This window comes from Sceloporus occidentalis, unplaced genomic scaffold, assembly GCF_023333645.1.
Source record: "Sceloporus occidentalis isolate IW3139 unplaced genomic scaffold, rSceOcc1.0.p SCAF_10, whole genome shotgun sequence".
In the NCBI taxonomy this organism is placed as follows: Eukaryota; Metazoa; Chordata; class Lepidosauria; order Squamata; family Phrynosomatidae; genus Sceloporus; species Sceloporus occidentalis.
Genome location: NW_028316990.1, coordinates 37,387,920 through 37,407,588, shown reverse-complemented (window position 1 = coordinate 37,407,588; position 19,669 = coordinate 37,387,920). Strand labels below are relative to the sequence as shown.

The window sequence follows — 19,669 nt, the reverse complement described above, 5'->3', positions numbered from 1 at the left end:
AAGATGGTAATCATCTTGGGGCAGACAACTATCCTTACTTTGATTCCATGAGGCTGAGTCACCATTGGTACATCTTGCACCCTTTTCTCACCTTGACCAGAACAGAGAAGGCACAGATGTGAGTGTCTGGTTTGCAAGTCCTACTATCTAATCCCTGTCACTGTCCCTTACCTTCCTGGAAAACTCAGTAACCATATGGGCTCTGTTTTTATTGAGTCGGCCACCTGGCTTTTATCTGAATTCCAGAGATCCTGCTAGAGCTCAACAGGAACATTAGCCATGTCAGCCAGAAACTCCGTGAGAGGCTGGCTAGGCCACTAAAGGACTCTAACCCACTCTCCACCAGCATTCAATACCTTGTTGGCTTGCTATGGCTTATTGCAACCCACTCCCCGCTCAGACACACAGAATCCATCACAACCTACGGATTACAGTACTTGGTTTTGGAGGACTCCTTTGGCATGATGCTCTCAACCTTGACTCAATAGTTCCTGGAGCCTTCTGGCAACTCTGCCCATCAGCCCTACAAATCCTGTTATTTTGCTTTACACTACATTCAAGAGTCCCAGTTCCGTTCCATAATTCTCCAGCAAGCATATACTCCCTGCTGTAGTTTCTATATTATTCTGGAAAAATCTAAGATATACTCACGTTTCCTCATCAAGTTTGTAATTGTACGCTTGATCTCTCTGTATTAGGTCTGTTGTTATTGCTTTGTTCTGGGACAGCTGAAATAATATTCCAGGGGATTTGGAAAACAAAGAGAGGGGAGCTTTGGTTTTAAAAGAAAACCCACCAAGCTGAAATTTTTCAATAGCTCAGCCAGTTTCTGGAAACAAAAGCTAAACTTAACTGTAGTTTTTCATGCCATAAATGAGGTTTCCACCACTTGAAAAATACTGAACAACTCTAATATAATGAAAAACGCAACTTCACATCAAATTACTGCACAGATGGTCACTTTTAGCCCCAGTTTTGTTACTTAAATGCCAGAAAGACCTGAAATCTAAACAGCTTTCCATGTTGCTTTGAAACCAAAGCCAACGTCTGCTTTCAATGGCTAAGGATTATTCTGTAACGTTGATTTGTTAAAAAATCTTTCTTATTTTACATGTAAATTCACTTAGATAACTTTTTCCACCTATTAATTAGGCTTAGCTTTAATTTGTTCAGGAAATTCTAGTACAGGAAGGAAGGAAGGAAGATGGGATACATTTTCAGTACAGTCATCTGCTTGTCGAAGGTTTCTCATTGTTAAAAATGAAAACGCATGTTGCAAACGGTAAAACCTTGAGATATGTATACACACAGATTTTTCCTCCTTTTGTGTATAACTCCTCCTTGTTCTCAGACACCAAAACCAACATAGATGTTTCTTTAATATACTTAAAAGAAAATACAGCGATGTAATGTTGCTGATTCTTTTAACCACTGATTGAGAGGTAGCCATAACACAGTTATTCCTCTTCCAATGCTTTCTCTTCTTTGCATTAATCACCCCTTCCAAACAAGGATGCCAACCAATATTTAACCAAGTTTTGACAATGGTTTCACAGTCCTAGGTTGGAAATCTGGTTGGGGATAATCTGGTTGGCTGAGCCCTCCCAAGGGACATTACAAAGTACAATTAGCTTTATATACCTAGCAGAAAGGGTTACGCTTCCAAATGGCTCAAGGTACCTCCAATCCAGTTGCAATATTTCCAACCGGTCCCCAGGTGACATTTCCCCCCATCCTCCTCTGTTCCATTCTGGTGATTTCGGAATTTGAAGACTACCTCATTCGAGGAATTTATGATTTACCCAAAGCATTTTTGCTTCAGTTGAAAGGGCTCCCAGAGAGGCCAAAACAGATCGATAGAAACAGGACAGGTCCTTTCCCTCTGGTTCCCAATCGAATATCATTAAGTCAATGTAATGGCTCAGACTGTGTTGATTTCCAGTGGCATTCACACCTATATGTCACACAATAATCCAGCAGAGCATGAAGCCAGGCCTAAACAAAACACTGTCTCTTTGGTCAATGGCCATTTTGGCAGAGGGAACAAAACAGTAATATCTTTATTGCACAATGAACATGTTGCAAGCTTGTGAGAATGTTAGTCATTGGCCTGCACTTTGTCAAAGTATTGTGGTTGTCTTCAGTTCAGGAGGTATGAACCAATTCAGACGGTAGGCTCTCTTTCCTCTAAGAGATTCTTAAAGTCCAGGAAATAAACTTTAAATACCATTAGCAACACAAAAAGCTACTGCATGAATACCTTCATGGACAACCTTTGCCATCTTGATCACACTTTCATGTCTCTTGATGTCGGGCCACACATGGCCCAGTTTTCATTTGTGAAATGTTGGAAGGGATGCATCTCTCCAAGAACAAAATGGTAAAATGAGTAATTGGGGCTCTGATGCTTACAGAGCACATACACACTTGAACACCAGCACTTTCCAAGAAGTGCACAATTTCTTGTTCAGTATCTTGCATGACATAAAACTAGATCGAAATTTTAAATCTGCCTTTCCAAGGAAGATTAAAGAAGTTGGCCAAGCTACATCATAAGATCAAAATCTCTGCTCTTGTATGTAGGAGGCCACCTCTCTATTTTTGGAAACAGTGGTACCAATGTCATGCCCATCTGCATGGCACTGGGGAGAGGGTTACATTCCCTGTAGTCATTCCAGCCCTCAGGCACATGTCTGATGCCCATACATGGCATCTTGGCTGCCTCCAGCACATTTCTCTTCAGTGGAAATGAGTTGCAACCAATTCTGGAAAGACTGGGAGATTTCGTTCTTTGGTAAGGAACAGCCCAAAGCAGACTAAGGGAATTTCATCCAGCAAACTCTCCTTTTTCCACAATGCCCATTGTTTGCGGTGAAGACAAGAAGCTATTTTCACAGCTGTACCCTCCTCATGATGGAGGGTTTTAGCTTGGCGTACACCCACACAGCTCTTGTTTTTAGCCACTTGTACCCTGCAGACAGAAATAGACTGAAACAACTGGTGGCAACTATCCGTAGCCCCAGATGGCAAACAGGCAGCTGCTACTGACTCAGACTCAAGCTGGTGAAGAGGAGCGGGTTATGAACATCGAGACGCAAGGCATGCTCCGTCATGTGGGTTTTCCAGAAGGAGTAGAACTTGGAAATTTCTGGAAAATTTCCCCACGCTCTAAATAATGTTATCTCCCACATTTGGTTGAAATATTATATTCAAACACATTCGAAGCTTTATATGGAAATTGTGTTACTAGAATATTTGAAACAGAATACATTTCCCTTTTATTTAACAAAAATGATTCGCTGGAAAGGTCACATGCATAAAGAGTTTAACTTTCTTCAGCCTCAGTGACTCACTTTCTGTACTGCTTATCTTTTTTCAAGTTGAGGGAAAAAGATGAAGTACAACTAGCTACGTATTTTATTTCACTAAAGGATGGACATTAAGTCTGTGGGAACATGCAGCTTATCACAGGGTACCTGTCCTGTGTCTCCAGGGCACTTATTTCGTCTCATCTACATGTACTTCTACTTGAAAAGCAAGATGTTTTGTGAAGCAAGCAAGCTTACCTGCGCGTTCATTGGATAGTCTATTCTTCTAGGGTTTGTCTATGCTTGTCGCTTCAGAATATTAACCAGGACTTTGTAACCTATAACATGATTGATTGTAAGACAATAGCCAAGATGACTGCGAGGAGATAGATATAGACAGAGAGATACAGAGATAGAAACAGATATGGATACGGAGTGGAAAATTTTAGCATTGGAAAATTTTCCACCCTATCTCTCTCCACCTCCTCCTAAATTGCTTGCTTGCCTGCAACGGATTTGCTTTCATGGCCAGACACTCTTGCCATGATGGCCCAGGGGCAATACCTGGCCAACAGAGGAATGTCTTGAGCCCAGGCTCAGAAAGGAACTGCAGTGTGCCACTGGCCTCTCTGACTGGAAGCCAGTACGAAGGCCAGGTTGGCCATGCCTTATCAACTAAGGCTGCGAACGCAGGCTTCTGCCATTGGCATGTTAACAGTTGGCCCTCCGTATCCACGGATTCTTTATCCACGGCTTGAAAAATATCTGAAGAACATATAAATTCCAAAGAGCAAACTTCTTTTGCCATTTTATACAAGGGGCACCCATTTACTCCACCACTGTATATAATGACACTTGAGCATCCACAGATTTTGGTATCCACTGGGGATCCTGGAACCAAACCCTAGTGGACACAAGTGGCCCACTGTAGGAGCTCCTATTTACTACTTTTCAAGCTTCAGTTTCCAGTTGTTGGCTGAAGCAACCAATCTCAAGGCCTTGTACACAACAATACTCACTCTGGGTCTAGATTTCACACCCTTCAACTCTTCTGACTGGACAGGCACAATTCTGATTAATCTTCTGCCATCTCACCCTTTTCAGCTTCTTTTAAACTGTCCCGGTTTCTCTCTCTTCCTCCCATTTTCTCTCTTTGTCCTCAGTTCACTTCAAGTGCTATGGAGTTCAAAGTGGAAAAGTAGTTTCCATTCCATTAACTCAAGCTGGGAGGGGGGAATGGGGATCTTGCACTTTCCTGTAGACTCAGGCAAAAGGAAACTGCTGTCGCCTCTTCTAGTCGTCTTTCCTCCTTAATACCTTTTGCCCTCTTGACCACACTCTGATGTTGCTTGGCCACAGGCATCCCAGTTTTCATCTGTGAAATCTTGGAAGGGACAGGATTTTGGTACAATGGTCCATAGCTCCAGTTTGGTCTTGGCCCTGATCTGCTGAGTATTAAACATAGGGGTGGACTGGAAGAGAGAAGCCTTAATATCACTGAATTATGCACATTATTCAACAGAGCAAGTGATCAAATTCTTGATGCCAGTGACCTTTTCCAAGCATGAAACTGGCATAAGTCCTAAGAAAATTAATGTTTTGGGGGTTTGTTTTAAATCTAGTGAGCATAAACACTTAAAAATTCAGAATTGCTGGCATTCTGAGCCTCATAGGAAGTTAGAAGAATGTGGGAGGTCTGTGTTCTTGCAGTTAAGATTATTTGGTTTCATTCTCTTGCTCCTTTAGGATTATTCGGCTCACTTTATACAGTAATAAGCGAGGCTGACCCAGTGCAAGGTCAAGCCAGTTTCATCTCTTTTTAAACAGTCAAACTAATGACAACAGGCCAGATTCTTCTGAAGGGCGCATAAATAATATGCGCACAGCCTCATTCCCGAGCTGATGACAGATCTATTTCCCCAGTAACTTTATAAAACTAGAATTACAAATTAAAAAGAGGAACAGCTTCTGTGGAATGCAAAACGCGCCACGAAGAACATCCAAATTAAAAGGAACACTATTACGCTGACAATGTTTTTAGCAATTAGCATTATCATCAGAAGCAGATCTCTAAACCGAGCGAACTTCAGCATTTCAAAAAACATCTCCATGAAAACCCTGACTTCAGCATTCTCTTTGGACGTGAATCCTCCCAACCAAACCTACACAATGCGGACTAACTCAGCCGGAAGACCATTAGACCTGGCAAATGAAGATCTCATTTCTCAGCCTGTTACTCTGTGCCTTGGATTTTATTGATATAACTAGCTGATTTGAAAGAGAGACATGATTTCATCAAATGCCAGGGCGATCTGGGCCTTTAAACAACCCCACACTTTCCTAAAATAACAGGAAGATTTACATATGTAAGCAAACAGAGCAGGTAACGTAAGAGACACAGAGCAAGAAATTCTAGCACGTGTTTGGGTTGGTTGGTTTTATTTTGATTGCAGTTTTATCACTAATAAAGATCTGCGCTGTGTAGAGAAGACAGAACACATCTTCTTTTTTGGACCATCTGAATTTCTGCTTAAAGCAATCAGTATACTAAGACGAAAGAAAGGGAATAAGATCAGGGAGAACTTAGGTAACCCAGGTATCTGTGTTGGGATTTGCTGTCCTTTTCTTCTTTGCCTCCTCTCCCTCCATCTCATTCTCTCTCCCTTCAGTTCATACCTTTGTTTGTGCCAGTATATTAAATTCCATTACGGTTACTGTGTTAGCAATGCACATCTTGGATCACTTAAGTTTTTGGCTTCCCAGATGAAGTTGTCTTAAAGGGAATGCAAGATGTTAGCAGCTTTCAGAATTACTAATATCTTCCATGCTTTTTCTAACATTTATAGCAAGTCAATCTGGTGATGGGTTGTCAAAAGCCCAGACGAATGCTACAGGTTCAATAACAGTAGGCTGTTTTGAAAATCTCGTAGTTGAAGTTGGACAACAATTCAATTAGCACCTCCAATATTTGAATCATTAGGATATTCATCATTGCAGCCCTTACCTATTTTTTTCCATAAACGTCTGCAGAAGTCCAGTCTCTTGCAAGAGCAACACGCCATTGAACAAAACCACTGAACAAATATTTACTCAACTGAAAAACAACCACGTGAGAAAAACAGGAACATCAGAGATGCAGCAGAAAGGCAGAATAATTTCCTTTTATTGACCATAATGCATTGAAGAGCATGGGATTTTGTTAGTTCATATGTCCATTATTTAGCTGAAACAAAATTAAGTTGAAAGGTAAATGAAGGCAGGCCAACAAAAATTGCTTCCAGATCTTAAGGTTATGTGATGCTTTGTGGAAGCTAAAGTTGTGTAAATGATGAAACCAATAATTAACAAACCAAAGAGGACACAAACTGTGAAAGACACCAGCTGCCTCTGGTTTAAAACTACTGTATTGGGTTTTTATTTTGTGTGTGGTTTTTTTTTTTTTTGCAATGAACAGATAAAAATCCTAATAAAAATACAGTGGAAAAGGCTAAAAGAAACAGATTCCTAAAATAAGAGGTTTGAGTTCAAGTGTAATTGGTTTCAATACTGACCGACCCACTCTATTTCACTATTATTTTCAACACCTTTTAAACCTTGGAAGAGATCTGCTCTAAAACCAGGAGGCTGGAGATTAAAAGCATTGTTTTGATTAAAGCTGAATGTTGTGTCTGAATTTCAAAGGAGCCCCGCAAAGGCTCTGGTCTCATATCATGATGCAGATGTATGGATCTAGGGAAGCCTGACAAGATCTGGCGACTTCAGGACAACAGCTGTAGAACTTTCCGAATGCGCTCACATTTCTCCAAAAGGCTAGCATCTTCTGTTTCGGACTTGTCATATTCCTTCATCAAGGTTTCTGCTTTCTGCACGGTCGTCTCTCGCGCATTGCCTTGGAGGCCTTCAAGGTACCGCAGCAAAATGGAAAAGTATTTATCAGGAACCTTTAAGAAGGAAAAGAAGAAAAGATGAACTACCCAGACCAACTCATGGCTTTTGGCAATAGCAACACCAAAAGGTGGACATTCAGAAAAAGAAAATCACTTATTACCAGCTGGTAACGCTTCTGGGTCTGTTATACAACCCAGGACAAGCTAAAAGTTTTTTGTTCAGCCTCATGAATACTAGTCATACAAAAGGTGAAAGCTAAAGAACAAATGCAATAAGGATGCACTTCCCTGGCTAATGTTCAGAGTGAGGAAGATAAACATCAGGCATACCTTTTCTTTATCATACATGTGTAACAGAAGCCACGTTTGCCTCGTCTTTTGAAACTTCCATTCTCTGGGGCTTTCAGACCAGCTGCAGAAAAACAAGTAAACAGGTAAACTAATTGAGCAAGATAATATAGAAAGAAAATAAACCTCTACATCTAGGGAAGGCAACTCCCAGAGGTCCCAGGATATACATTATGTTTCTGGTTGGGTCTCAGAGTAAGCACAGGGGTCCAAGAGTCCAGAGACACTTCAAGAGAAGCTGCTTAAAAGCTTGGATATCATTTCCAGTATGTCATCTCCAAAAATTACTTACCATTGGCTATGCTGGTGAAGTCTGATGAAGACAGTGCAACAGCATGAGGAAGGCTATTATTTACCCACCTATTGTAAACAGATGTGGAAGCTTCTGCTCAACCCATGGCTCCACATAAAGACAGCAGTGGGTGCAAGCCTAAGACTAGTTATGGAATCTTGCAAAAACAAGGCTTATCATTGTGTGTTCACTTGGATGGCACGACCCTCCAAGAAGTTTGCCAGTGCTTGATTTTAAAATAGGTTGTGGTTAGATGGGTTGAAGGGGAGTCTGGTGGTCTTGATTGGTTAAATCATGGAGGAGAAAGTGTACCCCTGGGGCCTTATGCAACCCTACCAAAGCTGGTTTTCAAGCCCCCAGTTTCTTGAAATTCCTGAGATCAACTATTCTCTGGAGATAAAAAGAATAAACTATCTCTCCTGGAAGTGCCCAAGAGTGGGAATTTTCCTTGTAAATAGGTTGCTGCCACCAAACCATATAACCTAACTCTCCTTCTACATTTTTCCAATCTGAAGTGGACTTCTCACTACTTTGCTTTTTTGTTATTGTTTTTGGTATTTTTGGCCATGAAAACTTTGGCTCATTTTGAGGCACACTTCAAGAGCAGGTTTGGATCTGCAGTACAAACTGAACCACAGAATCAATGGGTTGGACTGGATGGCCTTGTGGTCTCTTCCAACTCTGTGATTCTATGAAATTCAAAACATAAAGAAGACGGACATCTTTCATATGAAATGATCCATAATCAGTTCACAATATTTGCAAATGCTTCCCAAAAAGCTCTCGTTTGCAACCTTAAATATACAGGAAAAGTTCCTAGCTTTGTATATGTAAACACTAAATCACTGGACTAAGAACATGGCTCAAAAACCAATGCAAATGGCTGGGAGTGTAGTGAAAGAAAAATGACTCTTCTTACATAGTCCGACCTACATTTTTAAAAACAAAATCTAGTATTGACCTTTTTGTCTGTATCACTGGGGAAAGAGAGAGAGTAAGAGTTAATGCTTACAGCAGAATAGTGCTATGGAATATACTGTGTTGGAAATTGAAATGTCAATAGCTTAAAATTGAATATTCATGCACAAAAGAGGGGGGGAGGATTCAATTTTGTAGAGCTATGCATGGAAGGCTGATAGAGTGTCTGATCTTCATTTGACACAGAAATATTTAAGCTCCAAAATCCACTGGAAAGGAAATCCAACAAGAGTGCTAATATAACTCAAATACTGTCAAGACGGATAGACTGAAAAAGGCCACAAATTAAATTTATTCTGCCCTAGCAAACAAATTGCTCATTGAACTCAGTACAGTCACACATTTGGCCAGAAGGGAGCTGTTGTACTCGCTGCTAAATATAAAAACATCACCCTTCATTTCTAAAGTCCCTGGAATCACTAGAAAATCAGTTAACTGGACTGCATTTCCATCCAGAGTACTTACAGAAGCAATGAATATCTTAAATATCAATAAGAGTAGCATAGAGGGAGCAAGCAGACAGATAATAAAGCTGATCTTTGTGTGCCTAAATGATCTGTATGTTTGTTCACAGAACTCAACTGCTCCCACTTGATCCTCCCTACTACCAGTTTATTTTGGGTTTGCAAATTCTGACTTGCTTTAGCTATTGGCTTGGAATGATGAGAATTGCAGTCCAAGACATTGAAAGGTATCTTGTTAGAGAAGGCTGACATAGGATTTGGAATTAAAAGCAAAAATGAACATGTCAACTGAGGTTCATCCAACCTTCTGCCATGCGGATGGCACAGGAGCCATAGTGGGAGCAAAAAATGACCATATTCTAGTTCTCTGCCTGATCCCAATACACAAAAATGACAAGGAAATCCTCCCACACTTTTTAAAAACAATATTGTGTACAGAATTTAGAATCAATGCCATTTTCTGGAAGAACAGCAAAGCTACTAAGTCTGTACAACCTGTGGTTTTCAACTCAACTGTGGATATGATCTGCTATCTCGCTCAAATATAAAACAGTGCTAGAGACTTGTGAAGAGAAGGGAAGCTTATTCATTCTGATACTTGTTGACAGAACAAGCAGAACAACACTAAAAATGTGCAAGTTGAATTTTAAAAACATATTCTACTCCCTACCGTGTTTAGCAAAGCAAAAGTACAAGTAAAGAGCTAAAAGCCTTCTCATACGTCTTGCCAATGAAGCTTTGCAGATAAATCCTCTTAGTATCATTTCCCATCATTCACTCCCTCCAGTTGTCAGTCATTCAGGATAAATCCAACATTCATCTTACCTACAACACACCCATTAAAATGAACTGGACTGGTTAGCCACAATGAACTTGTCACATTGAATTCAATGAGTTTCCTTTGGGGAGGACCAATGTTGCATCCAGCATTCAGTTTACAGCCCACCCGTGTGCTGCTGCAGTCGGGAACTGAGGCAGACCAACTGACCCCCATGAGACAAGTCCAACGCAGAGAGAACAGACTGGGAGGAGGAAGGACATATGAAAAATGAAGTCCCCAGTCCATGGATGAGTCTTACAAGAGTTGAATACACTCTCCATAGCCCTATGATGCAACACTGATGCCTGGGCCACATTCCCCCTTAATAATAAATTGCGTTGCAATCCGAATCGATGGGTCAGTTCGGCAGTGGTGCGTGGTTCACACTACATTTGCCCTGATCGCATTTTCTTGCCGCAAAATAAAATAAAATAACCCACTTGTGGCTCACATTTACAAATGAATCGATTCAAAATGGACCCGCTCCAGCTGGCCAAAGGGCAAATTTAAATCGATTCCAATCCGCATATGGTCCACACTTGAGAGAATTGATTTATCCAAAAAGACGCGGAAAAAAATCAGCGTCAAGAAGACGTGGGTCAAATGGGTCTAGCGCATGGCCCTCCTCTCCAAATTGTTTCAGTGATTTGGTTCAAGTGTGAACAAGTGTTGTTTAAACCAGTTCAAACTCATTTGCAAACCGGTTTAAAACATAGTGGGCATGAGGCCCTGGAAGTGGGGTGGCTGGACTAACTCCAACCCCACTCCCTAGTAGATATGGGCTGTACAGAGTTAGAATCCCATTGGCCAAGACTATTTTTCGGACATCTTCCTACGTAGTCCCATGCCAAGTATGACATAATGCAGATGTGCTGAGCGTCATGCCCAGATGTCCATGTTATTTTACAGCTACTTCTGATCGGCCGGAGGGCCAGGGGTCAGGCCTGATTAGGTGGCAATGCAATGTGGAAGAGAGAAAGCCACTTATTTCCCTTCCCTCCCACGACGATCATCTTGTGGGGTGGCAGCAGAAAGGGGAAAGGGCCCCACATTCTGGCACCGGTACGGCTCAAGCATGCGGGATCATTTACAAACAGTGTGGTTAATCCCTCTCATTTATACAGAATTTTTTATGATCACCAGGCGATGGATATGTTACCAGCCTCGGGGGAAGGAAAAGAAAAGGCATAACACTGTCTTATTTTCTTCTTCCCCACAATACCACAATGTCACAAGCTGTCTGATACTTGCATTAAAAATATTCTTGGATGGGAGGAGATCTGGTTGGATGGAAGCGGAGCGGAGCTTGGCTAAGTCTGACAGATTCTTCTTTTTCTTTTTTGGGGGGGGGGGGGTTCCAAACGGATTATAGAGTTTTTGAGTTGGTTTCTTTTTATTTATTTCTTATTTGGAGAGGATTTCCCCCTCCTCTTTTCTCTTTGGCGTCATTTGAATTGTACAAGAAACAACAACATGGGAAAAAAGACATCCAAGAACAAAGTAAGGTTCTTTTGTCTCGGAGTTATGATTCAATGTAGTTGTTTATGGTCTATGTTATGAATTACTGGCATTTTATCCAGAGCTGCATCTCTGCAGTTATTTATCCTCGTTCGCTTTGTTTCTGCTTGGACTGTTGCTATTTATACATTTTTTTACTTGCTTGTAATATTATATATTGTTTCTATCATTTGTTTCAAGTAGTTCCAATAATTTATTAGGTTCCACTTTGGTCTGAGTTCTTGTCTTTGAGAACTCTTCTCTTTATTAGAGAGGTCAGCAGTTTCACCCCTGAGCTTAGAAAAGATTGAAAGGTGGCATGATAGCTGTCTTTAAACATCTGAAGGGAGGCCATGTAGAAGGTGGAGCGAGCTTGGTTTCTGCCGTTGCAGAGATGAAGGCCTAGAACAGACAAGCAGGGAAAAGCGAAAGAGCCTTCAAAGTGGGCAGAAACCACTTTATTTGGCCCATCTCTTCAGCCCTATGGACATGACCCAACAGATTCAAATTACAGGAAAAGAGATTCCACCTAAACATTAGGAAGAAGCTCCCAATGATAAGAGTTGTTCCACAGTGAAACAGACTTCTGTGGCTGGTGGTGGCCTCTCCCTCTTTGGAAGGCTTTGAACAGAGGTTGGATGGTCATTTTTTGGGCATGCTTCAATGGGGTATTCCTGTGTGATGCCAGATGGACTGGATGACCCTTGTGGTCCCTTTCCAACTCTACAAGTGTTAGTCCTAAATTGACTTTGAGACTAACTCAAGGCAGATTTACCCTCTGAGCTGGTCACCTCTCAGTCTCCAACAAAGATTACCAATCCAACAGCCAACAATGAAAGGATATTCTTGGGTTCCTGCCATTATTTGTCACCCGCATCAGGAGAACTGTTCTTCCAAGAACTTTGGCAAGCATTGATGCTATGCTGTGAAAACATCACTTATGTGAAAGCAGAACCAGAGGAGCTATGAACCAGCACTGAACCTCAGGGATGGCTTTTGTTTTGGTGTCGCTAGGATGCCAAAGGCCAGTTTACAGCCTGGCATGTTTCATGAGGCATTTATATTGTTTGGTTACTGGCTTGATCTATTTTAAGAGGTTTGTGACCAAGCAGCTCTGCAGCTGGCACCCTTGAGGAGGCGGTCGCTTCGCACTTCATCAGCTGCAATACGTATGAACAGATGTTTCTCATACAGTTCTAGCTTGTATATTCGCCCTGTAGTCTTTATTCCATCCTAATGGAGAAAAATGAAGGTTGGAAATCTTCATGAACTGAAGAAAAGCTTACAAGATTTTTGGATGACGTGTGTTCATATGAAATAGTTAATTTCACAATTATTGTAATAGAACATCCAGTACATTTGCTGTTTTTGTTTCCTTTTCTCCAGGTAGAACGCTTACTTGCTTATGCAGAAACCTCATGGAGTTCAATGAAACTTACTCTTTAGTGTTTTGTAGACATCTAAACTGAGATTTCAAAAAGCATTCTAATTTCCCTCCTCCGAATTAAGGAGCATTTTCAAGCTGGTGTTATTAAGACCTCTGCCAACTCTACCTTCTGTGGCATCATCCTATTAATGACAAATGCAAGAAGTAACCTTTGCATTAAAATCCCTCTTTGATTTTATAGATATATTTTATTATTACTATTTTAACTCCGGGGTACGGAAACTCTCATGACTCCCTAGGGCTTTCTGATTAATAATCATGTTCAGCTGTTTAAAATTTTAATTTTATCTCCAGTTGACAGGCTTAAACACTTCCCTGGAGCCAAGAACTGCCAGTATATTTCATGTGCCTGGGCTATAACTGAGCAGATTTCAGGTTTCCCAGGAGTAAGGCTGTTAATTCTTTATAAGATATAGCATAACCAGGAAACATTAGTGAATTGCATTAAGTCAACAGTTTTCTTTTTCATGGAAATGATTTTTTTCCACCCATTTGACTGATTTATGCATCCCACAGACTGACCTTGTGCAAGAAGAAAAGGCTCCCGACAGAAAGTCAGCTTGAGAAAAGGGTCAAGACCTGGGAAGAGTTCAGGGAAACAGAGAAACCCAACGGAAAAGCAAAGATCCCTCATTATTTCAACCATTACAAAAGATAATGATGACTACGATGTCACCAGCTGAATGCATAGAAATTACAGGTCCCTGAGCATGTTTTTAACTAGGGAAGGTCTACAAGGATGTGAAGCATTAATGTGTTGAAATTTGTTGTTGCTGCATGCCTTCAAGTCGTTTCCAACTTATGGCAACCCGAAGGTGAACCTATGACAGGGTTTTCTAGGGCTGATAATGTGTCTCGCCAAGGTTTCCACGGCCGAGTGGAGAACTGGACCTATAGTCCAATGCTCAAACCATTGTGCCACAGTGGCTCTGAGTGAGACGCCTCCAATTGTTCTTGGAAGAAATGAAAGATATCTTTCCACAGCCATTACAGCGCATGAAGGACTACACCCATGTCACTGAATTTCTGCCTATTTCTAAGGAAGGGACTGACAAACCACCTCTGAGTATTCCTTGCCTAAGAAAACCCTATGAAGTTAATGGGGCTGTCGTAACTCGACAGGAGACTTGAAGCCACAGACACACAGACACACATACACACGCAGCTCACATCAAGTCTGCTTAACAAATCCTGAGCTGCCTCTACTGCACATCGCCCAAATGTCAATTAAACTAATGTAATTACTATATATCTTGAAATTTAATGAATTGCTAAGGAAATTCACTTATGCAACATTTTATTTTACTGGAAATGAGAGTCATTAAGAAGGGAAGTATTTAATTTTTTTAAAAAACTGGAATTAAATTTGTAAATTAAACAGCTATTTTACAGGAAGGAATCGGGCCGAGAAACATGAGCTTTATACTCAAATATTTAACACCTGTTACGTGCTTTTATGTGCTGGAGGAAACGCTCACAGCGGGATGCTGAGCTTCAATATTAATTCAGTGTTACAGCTGTTATGTTTTATCTGGGAATGTTTACGATGAAAGGGACCCATCATGGACACGGTGGGCTGGGAAAAGGAAGACGTGTTTAGTGTCCCCATACATTGGAAGAACCTTAGATATGTTTAGCAAACCAATGCAATGGGAGGGGTGTCACTGGCTGCATCCATACTGGAGAAATAACCTGGTTTGGCACTGCTTTAACTCTTTTCTGGTGCACGGCTATGGAATTCTGGGAGTTGGAGTTTGTTGTGGGGCCCAGAGCGGAGCAGAGCTCTGCTCTGGGCCCCACAACAAACTCCAACTCCCAGAATTCCATAGCCTTGAGCCAGGGCAGTTAAAGCGGTGCCAAACTGGGTTATTTCTCCAATGTGGATGCAGCCACCGTTGACATTCTCAGAGTCTCTTATACTATAGATAAGGGTAGATGTAGTAAGGCTATAAAGTACATACAAGTCTTCAAGGAAGAAGAGATTTCTGAGAGCTTGTGACAAAAACAAGGTAACATCATGAGCCAATTTTTGCTTTTTAAATCCCAATCTTGTAACATTTTATGGACCCAGCATGGTGGCGCTAAAAGGCCCAACACTTGTAGATGTACTGCCTTATGTTACATGAAAAACCCCCGCTCTCCTCTTAATCCAGGGGTTATTTGTGGTCTTCCAGATGTTGCCGGGCTACCATTCCCATCAGTCCTACCACAGCAGAGTCATTAGTGAAGGATGATGGGAACTGCAGGCCCACAACATCTGGAAGCTCACTTATTACATGTCTCTTTGAAAAGGGAAAGGAAAACTTCTTATGGCACCACCTTTCAACCTGTTATTATAAGCCTTACTGAATTAATTTAAGCTAAACCCCGGTCTTGATAGGACTTTGCAAAATGCATTTTCTCTTTCACTGTGGCCTCAGGCTCCAAGCATTAGTAACAGAAACCGAACGCCAGCTGACTTTGTACCCAGCAGGTGCGTTTTAATGGGGGGGCCATACGACTTTTCATTATTGATGCCGTTCAGCATTATATCCCATCCCATCACTGCCCCCAAAGAGTGTCTGACTGGATAAATATTGTGCTAGCCTCGCTTCGCACAGACATAATGGCAGGATACAGATCTTCAATCACCCGGCACTCCCAACGCTGAACCAGGCCTTCAGATCGGAACTTCTCTCTTCTCCACCATCTTCAAAATAAATGAGCAGTTCAGAAGGACAGCATTAATCCTGGTTGCAAACAGCAAAGGAAAATTGGAGTGTGCCTGCTTTTTTGTTTGTTTGTCTTTGGAGACGCTGGTTACGACTGTGAAGTGGTTAAGGGGATTAGCTTTTAGCTGCAGCAGGTTGGACTATGATCCTTATTTTTCTCTGAGTAGCAAGCTCATCCACCCTTATGGAGCTAATAGTCCATTTCTAAAGTAGTTTCTTCTGTGGTGGTGGGACTTCTGTTTGAAAAATGTAAATTTAAGGCCAGCTTTGGTGGATAGAGCCATTTTTCTCTGTGTCCTCTTATTAGGAGCTGCCGTGGGTAGAACCAGCAACCCACAACTCTGCACACAATGAGATGCGTCACCAGGGCTGAAAGGAGAGCCTTTCTTCAGGGAGCCACAGTTTCCCCAAATACTCATTCCATGCTGGCCAACAAGGAGGCTTATGAAGGGCTCTGTTCAGGCTGGGACTTTGCCTGGGCAATGACAGACCTTACTGAGACTGGGCCCAAGTAGTTCTCTGCAGAATGGTATGGTTCACATTAAAACACAGACTGGATTTATTAAAGGCACCAGTTGTTCCTGTGCTTCTGGAAACTTTTAATTTTGTTTTCAGATAATATGATACCCCTAGAGTCTAAGGTTTTTCTTTGACAAGATTGTCTAGTCATGTCCATCTGTAGAGGTATAACAGGGATACAGAAATCCTCCTACATCTCTTTAGGTCACTCTAAGTCAGTGGTTCCCAACCTTTTCCTTGCCAGTGGCTCTCTGGAGCCTCACGACTTAAGATTCAAAACTCAAAAGTGAATCCAATACTATACTTACTTAATACCTTAACTTGGGAGGGCTGGGGTGACTTTTGTTCATGGTGCAGTTCAGTATTTCAGTATTAAAGAAAGCTTTATCCAAAATTCCTGACTGGCTTCCTCCTCTTAAAGGCACTAAAGGTTGATCCTGATAGTATTTCACCTTTTTACCACACAGTACTTTCCTACTGAAAATGGGCATTACTAATCTGAAGTATTTTTTAAAGCATCATGTATGGGATTACTTTGCAGCTAACGTATTTTGAAGCATACTGAACTGATACATTACGATTTAGCCATAGATTTTACTCGCATACCAACCTATTTTGGGGGGAACAAAGGTTCTGTTGAAACCAGCGTTAGCAATTTTTTTTTTTTGCTAGGATTGAAATGCAATAAATTGGAATCTTTTAAAAGAAACTCCCCAGCGACCATCGCAAATTAAGAATGGGCAGCCAAACCAGAAGAGATTATGTTCCCAGTGACAGAAAAACCTGTCCCACAGGGATTCCAAAATGTTGATGGATGTGGATTGTTACTCACACCTGCTGAGACTCCTTGGCTTTACAAAATTAAATCCAGATTCGTCTCAATGTGGGTCTTTTGGACTGGCCACATAAAACTCTTGCCATGTTTTTGAATACAATGCATTACATAAATGTACCCAAACAACATTCGATAAATTTCCATGACTCAAGCAACCAAGCAAACAACAATAATTCAAGACAGCGTGGTAGCTGGGACAGAACCAGGACAAGGAAATCAAAACATACTCGCTCCAGATTTTAACACACATTCCACCCCATATAATGCACCACACCCTTTAAAAACACACACACACACCCAAAGGCAATTTCCTCGACATTTTCTTTGGTGGGGAGAGAGTTGCAATTGGCCCTCTATATCCACAGATTCAGTATCCATGGATTCAATCAACCACGGTTTGAAATATATCCACAGACAAACAATTCAAAAAAGCAAACCTTGATTTTGCCATTTTATTAAGGAATTAAGTCCACTTCTGGTTTTGAAAACATGTATTTTCCCCCCATATTAATCACGGAAAGGGGTCCTACAACCAATTTAAAAAGATAAAACCCTACTCTGTGAGGCTTCCAGAAGAGACTGTTGTTTAAAATTTGTATCTTGCCACAGTAGTGTGGGGAGCCTGGCTTCAAGGGATTAAAAAACAGCCTTGGAGAGCCACTCACAATTCCAGGGCCATCCCTGGAGTTCACTGGAGCAGTTCTAGGGCCACTTTGCTCATCCCTGCTTCAGATAATCAGGTTACTCCAGCTTTTGCTTGTTCTTTGCTACATTAAGACCTTGTTGGTCATCAGAAGAAGTGATAATCTCAGCAGATCAGACTTTGGGTACTAAAAACATAAGCTTAAACTGCTCACTTCCAAAGAGAGTCTGCAAGTTGTTCATGTATTGCACAATAACATGATAGTCACTGAATGTTAATAATGAACTGGGATCGTTTGTTCAAATACCCAGAAACAGTTATAAAAGGCATGCCTAAATTGTGTGTTAGTACAAAATAATTGCCACATCATCAGCATTTCAAGTTACTTTAAATAATCCGTTTGGAAGACATCCCACCTTTTCAATCCTTCCCCCTCCCACACAACAAATTCCTCCTTAATTACAACAAATAGTTATTTCTATTAACTAAATTGAAAGCATTCTTTCTATCTGGGAAGGGAATTCACATTCCATTTTTATTGTGGATTCATAATTTAAACAATTTGCAAAGAAACTGTGAAATTCCCACCATCACCTGGGCCTTTCACATGAACACTTCCCAACATTATATGCGTGAAGGCAGAGGGAGAAGTCAGCATGGGGCAGTGGTTGGAGTGCTGGGCCAGGGCTCCAGGAGACCTGGGTTCAAATCTCTGTTGAGCCACAAAAACTCAATGGATGGTGTAAAAGTTCCAGGAAAACTGAGAGCCTTTAGAGCTGAAGAGCGGGGTATAAGTACCTGGCCTGACTATAAATCCCTGCCAGTTGCTCCAGGTCCCTGTTGGGGCAACCTTTGTAGGTTAGTGGCAAGACTGCTCTCCATGGTTCTGAACCAAAGTCAAAGCCCTGGATTGTATCAGCAATGATGGCTGTGGGCCTGTGTCTGGTCTCTCCTGGGATTGCTGGCTGCTTGGAGCAGATGATGGAATATTGAATGGAGCAGGACAATGCCTCCATAACACATAAACCTTCTAAAGCTCATCATTCTCACCATGTAAATCAAGGGTGGAGGCGGAAATGGAAACCGTTTGCCTAGTAAATCGGTGGTGAAAGAGAATGAATCGAGGACCTTCTGCTTTGCCAGTGTAATTTGATACACATCTTCTAATAACTAAGTCCTTCAATAGGACACCCTCCAAAGTATATCTGTGCAGGACTTTAAAACTATGATACACAACTTGCACATTAGGCACAATGACTTATAGTTATAACAGCTTTGGAGACAGAGCAAACAGCTTCCTTTGAGCTATATGTATATTTACCATAGCAGCTAAGCATTACATACCCACATGCGCATGTACATTATGCTTCACTTGATCACTATAAGCATGGCATCACAAGCAGAAAAGCCAATGGAAATGTTTCCGACGAGTTCAACAGGCAGTGACTGTGTGACTGACTCTTCAGGAAATGGGAAACTCCCTAACGCTGACATGTTCTGCATGGACGGAAACAGACCAACATTGCTGCAGTACTAAAATCAATAAAAAGCATATTTGCATTGATGGAAAATGCTGTCTACAAATGAAGATGTTTGTCATGAAAAAGCCACACCTGGCAACGGCACCATTACTGTTTTTAAGCGCCAGGCTATAATTTTTTATTTGCTCAGCCTTATTAAATAGAACTGCTGGTTCTTTTATTGTTGGCATGTTAAAATATAGGGCAGGAGCCAGTGGAACATGGGGTTATTGATTTGATATCCTGCATTTCTCCTGAGTGGGACTCAAAACAGTTTACAATATAAATGAAAACGTACAGTATTGCCACTGGAAATGTTCCCTTTCCTCCTGCAGCCACCTGCACATCCCAAAAAACCTGCCCTGGAAGGGTAGGAAGCCATTTGAAGCAGGATTGTGGT

The 19,669-nt window shown here is 41.4% G+C and overlaps 1 protein-coding gene across 5 annotated transcripts in view; it reads right to left on the bottom strand.

Annotated features, from left to right (window-relative positions):
• Positions 1–5,825: 5,825 nt before the first annotated feature.
• The window catches only part of LOC149306495 (protein cholesin-like), a 91,705-nt gene continuing 77,861 nt past the window's right edge, over positions 5,826–19,669 (bottom strand). For 3 of the 5 annotated variants that reach the window (XM_089539521.1, XM_089539522.1, XM_089539523.1), the window contains exons 4-5: positions 7,526–7,607; positions 6,330–7,249 (exon numbers count right to left, since the gene is read on the bottom strand). In XM_089539521.1, coding sequence (XP_089395647.1) covers positions 7,067–7,249; positions 7,526–7,607 — 265 coding nt within the window. In that variant the 3' untranslated portion in view covers positions 6,330–7,066. Of the gene's footprint in view, positions 7,250–7,525; positions 7,608–19,093; positions 19,247–19,669 lie in introns of all 5 variants that reach the window. The other 2 variants (XM_089539525.1, XM_089539524.1) reach the window with 2 other exon arrangements.